The sequence below is a fragment of the Nicotiana sylvestris genome, chromosome 12 (assembly GCF_000393655.2).
Source record: "Nicotiana sylvestris chromosome 12, ASM39365v2, whole genome shotgun sequence".
NCBI lineage: Eukaryota > Viridiplantae > Streptophyta > Magnoliopsida > Solanales > Solanaceae > Nicotiana > Nicotiana sylvestris.
Genome location: NC_091068.1, coordinates 155,607,739 through 155,618,385, shown reverse-complemented (window position 1 = coordinate 155,618,385; position 10,647 = coordinate 155,607,739). Strand labels below are relative to the sequence as shown.

The window sequence follows — 10,647 nt, the reverse complement described above, 5'->3', positions numbered from 1 at the left end:
CGTGAAATCAGCTACTAATGCTAGCATTAGGTAGGCTGTTTACATATCGATGGTGTGAGATGTCTTGTGCATCGGACTGCCTTTTTCGCTGGCGTTTTATTACAAAAGTTAGTCTAGTAAATTTTTGTGACACTTAAATAATTTTGAACAATTTTTTTATTATAAAAAATAATTTAGTAAATTCAGTACATATTTTGAGTCAGTAGGTTTGAAATATGTGGAATTTATTACATGAATATACATATATTAAAATTCTTTTTGCATACCCATATTTTTCTCAAGTGGTTTGCAAGTTGACGCTTATCACTTGGGAATTGGGATTGGGAAATAACATTTTAATCCCCCCCCCCCCCCCCCCAGAAGGCTTCCCAAATCCCAATTTTATAATTTTCCCATTTCTCAATTACTCACGGATCTTACCCTGACCCGCAAACCTTATACTATAAATAGGTGCCCCTATCATTTGCTCTAGCTTTCTCTTTCTCTCGGCTCTCTTCGCTTCGTCTCGGTGTTAGGGTTTGTTAATCTGGTCAGCAATTCACAATTCCTCTTTCCTCCAAAATGAAGATGATCGTATTGAGGAGTTCCGACGGCGAAACCTTCGAGGTAGAAGAGTCAGTTGCCCTAGAGTCGCAGACAATCAAGCATATGATCGAAGACGACTGCGCCGACACCAGCATCCCTTTACCTAACGTGACGAGCAAGATCTTAGCTAAGGTGATTGAGTACTGCAAGCGCCACGTGGACGCCGCCTCTAAGACGGAAGATAAGGCCGTCGAGGACGATCTCAAGGCTTTCGATGCTGACTTTGTCAAAGTTGACCAGAGTACCCTCTTCGATCTCATCCTGGTCTGTATCTCTTTATTTTGATACTGCTGTTTAGACTAATTTTTGAACTTCGTGAAGATTATTATGTGTATCTTACTTAATTCATCTAGGGTTCTGAGTAAGACCGTTAAATCATTGAATAGGCACTTATGAGTCATTTTAGATATGGATGAAGAGAGAGTTTAAGTTCTACGCATTGATGGTCACTTATTAGGTAACTACATGTAAATCTCTTGGTAAACATTAATTAGTAATCTGATAAAATTGGTAACTAGTAGCAAAACTGCTATCAATAGGTTAAAAGTCACTGATGGTGTGAAAAAAACTTTAATACTGTCAGTATATATAGATTAAATCCATGAAAAAGTTTTAGCTAAAGAGAAACTATGTGGCTCTTCTAGTAGTAGTTCCATATAAATGAGAACTGATGGAGTGTTATTTGGCTTTGATTGTTTCCCTGATTTTTTGTTTGGGCCTTGTGGATTGGTAGTTGTGTAAACTATTATTATTAGTTTTTTGTCATCGGCTTTGTTAATATTTTGGTATTTTTGTTTATGTGTGGATTTATAAGAGTTGTTAATGTACCTTCAGTATTTGCATAAATATTGGCATGAGATGATTTAAATGGAGTAAGATGTTTAGTGAGGGTTCATGTAGTCGACCTCAAGTTGTTTGGACAGAGCCATATTTGTTGTTGTTGTTGCATGATCACACCCAACTATGCCTTCTGAAAGACAAAGCGGTCGTTGCAAATATAATCCGGTTTTAAGTCCGGAGTCGAATCCTCAAGGAACTAACCTATCTATTACAGCTCTTGGCAATGCTATTATCAACTCAAACAATTTTCAGATGCAAAATTTTTATCAATAAAGATTGGGTTTTTGTTTAACTACTTCAAATGATATTAAATATAACTATATGCTAAATCAAAGATAATTCAATGGTAAAAAGGTCTAGGGTATTGATTTCCCCAATTGCTAGTTTAGGCTTTAACTCTTTTGCTATAATCTCGCCGTAATACTCTATGAGGATTATGAGCTATGGGTTATCGTAGTTATCTTTCGATCAACTATGATAATTTACTAGAGCATTCTCTCGAACTACTCTACCTGATAATTTGTGCAGCTCTGAATTATCCCACCAAAGCTTCGTTTTCTCTAACCCCATTTTTTAGTTCAAGTAATGAATCTCTTCAATTACTCAAAAGTGGTGTTCAGCAGTCTAACCTAGTATTCTTTCTCAAGCAACACAAGGCAATTAGACACGATTAATCAAGGGCCTATTCAATTAATCACCATACAAAACATAGTTGAACAATCATATAATAAACCCGGCTCGATTATAACAAAGTTGAGTCAAAACTTCATCCAACAATTGGTTCCATCAACCCTAGATCAAATGTTTAGCTACTCATAACAAAGCAAGATAAAACTACTAAATTGTTCATAATGTGTAATTGCAATAATAAAGAGAAGATAAAAAAACTCTAATGTTTGGTTGATCTTCTCACACTTGTTCTTGTCTTCAAAGTAATCTAAAAACAAGCTTGATACTTTCTTGGGCGAGCTTTTTGAATTTATAAGGGTTTGGAATAAGTCTTCCCCGAGTTACACTTTGGTCCCAGAATTTCTAGCAACTGCATAGTTCACCGCGGCCGCGGTCCAACCGCGGTCGCGGTGGATTCAAACCCAGTCCACTTTTTGCTTCTTTCCACTCTGGTGCTTCTTGATTGGACGTTTTCTTTACATTATTGACTCCAAAACACTCCATAGCTCTTCCTAACTTGGATTAGTCCCTGCGAACCAAAAGAACACCAATTAGAGCATTTTGTTATCATTTAGCCTATAAAACAACAATAAAGCATGGTAGAATTAGGGTGTAAGTATTGTCTATGTAGCCTATTATCATTGCACCTTCTACTTTTGGCTTCCATTGCCCGTGTTCTTGGCATTTATTTACTGCTTGAATTTCCATAGGCTGAGCTTCTACTCTAGTATGCACATGTATAAGCTTCATTATTAGCTTATGTTGAATGAACTAATCAATCAACTATGCTTCAATCCCAAACCAGGCAAGGTCTTCAATATCATTTTGCCTTATTCAGGTCCATGACATTTCAATACACAGTCACTCTAATGTGTTATACAACAAACTGCAGTTGGTTTTTAGGTGTTATGGCGTTTGAAGTAATGAAGTAAATTTTTGACTGCTTCTTTTAATAGTATCTTATTTCCGATAGTTTGCTTCTCCTTTTTGTCATGATCAAGTGCTGAACTTTTTATTTGCTTAGTTCAAAGTATATTATTATAGTGAACAATTTCCATTGCTCATTCTAAATCAATTGGGTAAGAAGACATGCTTGTATGTGTAAAGTTAGAATGAAGCATATATTTTACCTGTAGAACTTGTAGTCATACTTAGTGTCCCTTTTTTTTTTAGGAAACAAGTAGCCTGGACATTCCTGCAGCACAGTTTGGTTACATGGCCGGTTTACCATTCCCCTCATAGAATAAAAACTACAATTGATAATGTGAATGATACATAACCTACAATATAGTACATTAAAAAAATTAAGATTTAAGTTTTTTGTCTTGGCTTTTGAAGCCTGTTGACTGTTGAGTCGCTGACAATTTCTTTAACGTGTTGAGTTGCTAGTTGATGTCTTACAAGGAGCCTCCCTTCTAATATCTAGTTCTCTCAACTTTCCTGTATACAGATTTGAGTATTACCTTTTTTGTTGAGAGCTTTTAGAGGTTAAGTATACATTGCAGTTGCAGTAAATTGTTTGTTCTTATCTTTTTACAGGCTGCCAACTATTTGAACATAAAGAGCTTGCTTGATCTGACATGTCAGACAGTTGCAGACATGATCAAAGGGAAGACCCCTGAGGAGATCCGTAAGACATTCAACATTAAGAATGACTTCACTCCGGAGGAAGAGGAAGAAGTTAGGAGGGAGAATGCTTGGGCTTTTGAGTGAATTTGAGTCTGTTAAGCGTCAATATGCTGCTGATACATTTGCAATATCTTAGTAGATGCTATAAACAACTTATATATTAGTAAATATGTGACTATGTTTTCTGTCTTTGTCAGTTGAAGGAGACAGTTGAACCTCTTTGCTCTTTCATAACATGGTTTCTTGTGTTCTAAATAGCAATTGAAGATGAAATCCTGTCGATAGCTGATCTCCGTTTTCTTGATCTATAATTGGAAATTCATATTGTTTCTTGTGTTTATTATTGGTGGTGTTCCTTTTAGTAGTGCATTTGGCTAGTTTGACTATTATTTAGAAATTGGTGGTCATTTTTGGCTTGTGCAGTGGTTTGGTGCTGTTTTCTGTCACTGAGGGATGTAGACGAGAGTGTATGTTGCCTGTTATGAGCAATCTTACATGGGCATGGTGTTTGAAGGCACAAAATGGTCTTATGGACTTTTAGGTTTTGACCTTGAAGCCTAAATGGCTAAATGTGTTAAGACAGACTCAGTTGTGAGTTTGAGTGTGACTAAGAGTTGGAGAAGTCCATTTTGGTGGCGATATGATGATGGTATTGGGCAAACTTGTCCATAAGGAGAGTAACGAGGCTTGTCATGGATAAGAGTTGTATACAATAGGTTTGAGCGTTATATCTTATTTGCAAGAATTTCTTCTCTCCAGCCCTCTCTGTCTCATTAAGTGGCTGCACACTTTACTTGGCTGTGGAAGGATTATCTGTTAGACCTTCTTCCCCATTCTTATTATGTGACGGGTTACATGATCATTATGGATTCAGCTAGCAACATTACCTGGCTGCGGCAGGAGGTTGGCGAGGCCTTATATTTCTGTAGCCTTATTCAGTGACTATCTCCATGCCATTATGTCTCCATTTTCCTTTTACTTATACTTCAGCTTGTGAAAATTGATGGTTGAATTGGTGTGCATATGTGGCCGCGACTGTTTACAAGTAGCTTGATGTCCACTATAGCTACTTAAAGGGTATGTGATGCAGGCTTTCTAACAAGTTCAAAGCGAATCTCTTTAGCAGGTTATAGATTTGATGAACCGATTGAAGTTCTCAAGTTCCCATGTTTTGTTTATCCTATTTCATCAGATCTGAAATGTATATGCTTTTTGATGGATGTTATCCTATTTTATCAGATCTGAAATGTGATGCATCTAAAGGATGAAATTGATTTTATGTAGCTTTTTCTTTTCCACTTTGGCAATCATCTGCTATAACTTGTGAGTTACAACTCTACTGTACATCAGTTGAGGCGTCACTTTTTGCAGTGTTAATGCTTTTTGCTGGTTTCATTATCATATAGTGGTCCCAGAGTATCTCATTCTAAGGGGAATGCAAACATTTTACAAAGTAAAAGAGATTGAATGGGAAAAAAAAAATACTCTACCAATCCTATTTTACATGACAACCTCCTTTTTAGTTTGTCCAAAAAAGAGCGATAACATATTTTTCTCTTGGAAATTACTTAATATTAGCATCTACATTTAATCCTTAATGACATCATCTGTTGGATACTAACTTGGTACAAAAGCTTATATTTTAACAAGGAGAGAAAATAAAAAGACATTAAAAAAAAATATTATGATACTTTGCATTGCATATATTTGACTTACCTGTCCATACATAATATTATTAATGTGTCACCAAAGAAAGAAAATGGAAAGGAAGAAGAAAAAATGACGCAAACCATGATGACCTTTCGGAAAAGAAATCCGTCTTTGTCCAGTGTAATGTACAAGAGTCAATTTGTTGGACTAGGAATTGTCTTTCAAAGCTATCAAATAAAATAAAATAAGTAGTACTACAAATTATAATAGTATCTTTTTCTTTTTTTTTTCTTTTGTGGAAACTTTTGTTTAACAAACTAATACGTAGAAGAAAGAACAAACCCAACTCATTAACTGGCTTAGAATTTGTAACAAAATTATACTACTACGTTATCTTTACTATTGACTGTCTCGTGAATGTTTTTTGCTTAAAAAGAAAGGTTAATCAATTTGTTTGGTTGAACTCGGGGAGTAGACGGAAGTATAAAGTAAAGGAAAGGTTATTAAGGAGATATTACTCATTTTATGTGACGTGTTGTCTAGACAGAAAATAAAGACTTTTCAAATGTATTATTTATGGTAAGTCCTAGATATTTGTGTGTATCCAATATTTGTGTGTATCCAGTTAACCTCATCATATCTAAAGTATTTTATCTGGGGCAATGGTTCGGTTCGGCCGATTATTTTATAAAATTTGTATCATACCAATTTTTCGGTTATTCTATTATGTATAACCAAAATTAGACTTTTCGAAATCATTCCAATCATGTCGGTTTTCTTCGGTATCGGTACGGTTCGGTAAATATTCAGTAATTTTTTTAAATGTCATGTAAAAATCACTGCTAGAAGTAGAATGCAATAACATACGTACTTTTATAGAACTTAGCAAAACTTTCTAGATATTTTTACAGTTTAAAAGGTGATAAATTAAGAAAATATCAAAGATGGCTAGAGTATAGATCCATCAACTATCCTACATCAGTTTAAAAAAAAACTAAGCAAATACAAAAAAATATAAATCACACGAGTGGAATGATATTAACCAAGCTAGGTCTCAAGAATAAAGTCTATAGAAGATTAAATATTCAAAAAGATAAATCTAAATACGAAAGGAAACATATTCAATACATTGTAGTTTTCTACTCATAATCGCTACAATACCTTGTGTTTTGCTAGTGAACATGCTGGAAATAATTTAGTTTCAATCAGGGGCGGACCTAAAGCATGGAATACGGGTTCCCGGGAATCCAGTAACTCTTGCGTAAACCCTGTATTATATTAAAAAATTCACTAAATAATTATAAATATCTAACTATGAACCCAGTTATTATTGCATATTAATTTAAAATTACGGTAGAAACTTATAAGCCTCAAATCCTGGATCCGCCTCTGGTTTCAATAGGAGTAGCATAATAGATTTGGGAATTAGGATTTTAAGTTTAATTACTTGTTGGCTTGTAACTATTTCATAATTCCAAGGTCTTGAAAATTTTTTATGCTTTATCATTTTTAAACATAAGATATAAATATATTTTTCACATTGTAAATTTATTCGGTTCGGTTCGGTATTTTTTCGGTTTATTTTTATAAAATAAAAAACCTACCCTAATTATCGGTTCAGTTATATATTTATATAAAAACCTACAATTTTATTAAAAGAAACCTACAAATCGGTTCAGTACAGTATGGTTCGATCGGTTTAGTCGGTTTTTAAATATCCATTGATACCCCTAATTTCATCCATCTTGTTAGAGGTGTAGCCATCTCCTTTCCAATGACAGTAGACCCCACTACCAATTCTTCCCAAACCACTTTCAATATCCCCAAAACCACCAGATATAGCAACATCTAACGCCATCAATGGTGCTCCCAGGGACAATAGTGTACCCATTCTTCAGAAACCCCCTTCCTTTAAAGATAAACTACTCAATGATTCTACTATACACATCACTCCACTCCTTGAAAATCAAGTAAAGCAGTCTTCAGAGCCTATGGATTACACCAAAGACTACACTCCGAGTGTCATGGACACATTAAATGAAAGCTATAAGGTTAATCTATCATCTCAGGATATGTAGCGTATTTACGATCCTTGGAAACACTCAGTAATTATAAAGCTCTTAGGGAAGCGTATTATGCACCACTACCTAAGGAAGAAAGTCCAAGAACAATGGAAGATAGCTGAAAACTTCCCCTTATTGATCTGGTTGCAGATCACTACGTTGCTAAATTCACAAAGGAAGAAAACCTAGCTAGAGTCCTGCACCAAGGTCCATGGTTCATCAATGGACATTTACTTTCAGTTTAAAGGTGGGTGCCAAACTTTGTGGCATCAGAAGCAACGCCCCTCAACACTGTTATCTGGGTTCGCCTCCCACACCTTCCAATTGAGTTTTATGATGGAGTGATCCTTAGGAAAATTGGGAACACCATTGGAAGATTGCTAAGAGTCGATGCATGTACTTCGACTACCCTAAGAGGCCGCTGTGCTAGAATATGTGTGAAAATCTCCATGAAACAACCAGTTAAATCTTTTATATTTATTGGGTCACACAAACATTTCATCCATTATGAAGAAGAGAACTTTCTTTACAAAAAATGTGGTAGACTTGGTCATATTAGCCCACGCTGTCCTCACTCCAAGTCAGCAACAGTTCCAATAGATAAGGAATTGCAGAGTCCCCAGAAAAACCATCAACATCCATGCGATGAAACTTGGGAGACAGTATCGTTCAGCAGGCCCAAAAGCAGAGGCACACGATCTAAACCAAATGCTCTTAATGACTCAGAAACACAAGGTATTAATGTAAAGATCTTCAATGTAGACACAAGTAAGTTCCTTCAAAACCAAAAATTACAGTTTGTAGAGAAAGATACTTATGATAAATCTTTAGAATTAAAAAGTATCAATAGTTCTTCTTCCGTTATTAACAAAGATAACCACATTCCCACTAATAATAAATTCCACTCTTTATTATTAACGACCACAGATATCATTGATAACCAGGACCTAATGGTTTTGGAAGAAAAATCTGACCAATGCATGAAGGGTAAGTTGTGCTCTACCACCCCATCTAACTTACACGTGGAAGAAACTGATAACCCACCTCCTTCACGTCTCAATCATTAGCTAAGCCTACAATTAGCAATAATCAACTAATAGGCAATAATCCTAAAAAAGATCAACCGTCTAATACAATCCATCCCCAAAACCAACCAATAATCGAAGCTCTTCCATACCACTCCACCATTCATACATACCCATTGGGTGATACAACATCCAGCCCAAATGCATTACCACAACACATGTCCACTCCCTTAGTAGAATTTGAACAAATGGACACTACCCTAAAAAACGTGGCTTCTACTAAATCTTCATATGAATCCCTTACGCTTCCCCACCCCATTCCCATGCACATAGATCCTAATTCTATAAAGTTATCTACTTTCTCACATCCAATTAAGTGTGTAAGTAGTATAAACTCCCCTATAAGTCCCAGACAACCTCAATTTTCCAAGAGTTCCATACTCACTGAGAAGGAGAAACAGACTCATCCAAGTTCTCCATCAATCTCCTCGTCCAACTATGAACAACCTACCCCCTTCCCCCACAACTCCCAAATCCAACAGTTTACTACACCTCACCACCACTACCAACCCCTAAGCTGGATGGAAACAGGCTTAATGGGCCATGCGATCTCCTTCAATATGGAGATCAATGGCCAGAACACTGTCATAGTGATCCAAAACACCCCTACCTGGCCCAACTTATATCGGAGGGGGTGAGGTTAGCCATGAACAACTTCATGACTCAAACCTGGATCAACAATGTGCTTCAGCCTCTTGCACCAACTATGAATGTCAACCTGCTTCAAGTCATGCAAAGCCACCGGAATCTCCCACCACGAGCAAACTCACATATTCCAATCCCCCACTCTCTGGATCTTCCTTTCTTCCTGCCAGAGGAGATCTCCTGTTCAGTCCCATTCGTATTCCATGGGATTCCCATGCAAACCAGGCTCCACTCAACATGCCAAACCAGATGGAGAACAATCCACCTCCCAACGAACAAGGTCAAGGAGGAAACCAAATGGAGGAGTGGAAGAATTGGAGCCCCTAAATATGAAGCTGAGTGTGGAGTTTGCAAACCTAAATGAGGTAAAGGTTCTACCCTTCAAGGAAAACATGAGCAAAAGTTCATATTCAACTGTCCTCCCTCAGTGTACAAATGCTCGATGGACAAAAGGCCACCAAGAGACCCAACAATGGGCTCTCATGCAGTGATCAAGTCCATGCAGCAGAACGAACCCCAATCCCCCTTTGGAGGCAGTGACCAACTCAAACCATCAAAATCCAATGATGATGAATAGGGCCACAAGCATCATTTTCTGGAACGTGCATGGAGCTAACAATGAAGATTTTTGCAGGAACTTTAGAGAACTCATAGATACTCACAGACCCTGCTTAGTAGCCTTACCTTAGACTAGGATGTCCTCCCATGCAGCCTTACTCAACGATTGTAACTTCACAGAAATGATTGAGGTGCCAGCTGAAGGCCAAGATGGTGGCTTAGTTGTCCTCTACGATCACAAAGTTGTTACTGTAAACAACTTTACTAGAAGGGGCCAGGAAATCCATGCGATGATTGAGGTAATTCCCTACAAATTTTCTTGGCTTCTTAGTACTGTTTATGCAAGTACAAATGTCTACATAAGAGAGTCCATGTGGAACTACCTAGAATATATTGCTAGCAAATTTAATGGAGCTTGGGTATTATGAGGTGACCTTAATGATATAACCATGGCTTCTGAAAAATTTGGAGGTAGAATAATAAATCACTCTAGAACCAATAAGATTTGGAACCATATTAATAACTATAAACTAATCGACTTAGGATTCAAATGGTGTAAGTATACTTGGTCTAATCACATAAATAGGCACAAAGGCCTTATTATGGAAAGATTGGATAGGTTTTTGGCTAATGAAAATTGGCTAACTCTCTTCCCGGGCTCCTCATTGACACATTTACCTAAAACCTATTCGGATCACAACCCCTTACTTCTTAAGCTCAACTCCTTTTCAAGGTGCCCTACTCACAAACCTTTTAGGCTAGAAAACATTTGGTCCACCTACCCCGACTTCACTAATATAGTTCATTCTCACTGGGCCAATAATAACTTTAAATCGGCCACACACGATTTTGTTCTCAATATTACCAACTGGAGTGAAACTACCTTTGGGGACATCTTTAAGAAAAAGAAAAAAATATTGGCT

General features: G+C 36.8%; 1 protein-coding gene across 1 annotated transcript; it reads left to right on the top strand.

The window, feature by feature from the left end:
* The first annotated feature begins 309 nt into the window (after nt 1-309).
* On the top strand, nt 310-4,063 carry LOC104228754 (SKP1-like protein 1A). Its single transcript, XM_009781281.2, has 2 exons — nt 310-849; nt 3,634-4,063. Exons 1-2 carry the CDS (start codon nt 562-564, stop codon nt 3,805-3,807), a joined length of 462 nt encoding a protein of 153 aa, XP_009779583.1. The 5' UTR covers nt 310-561; the 3' UTR covers nt 3,808-4,063.
* The last annotated feature ends 6,584 nt before the right edge of the window (nt 4,064-10,647 follow it).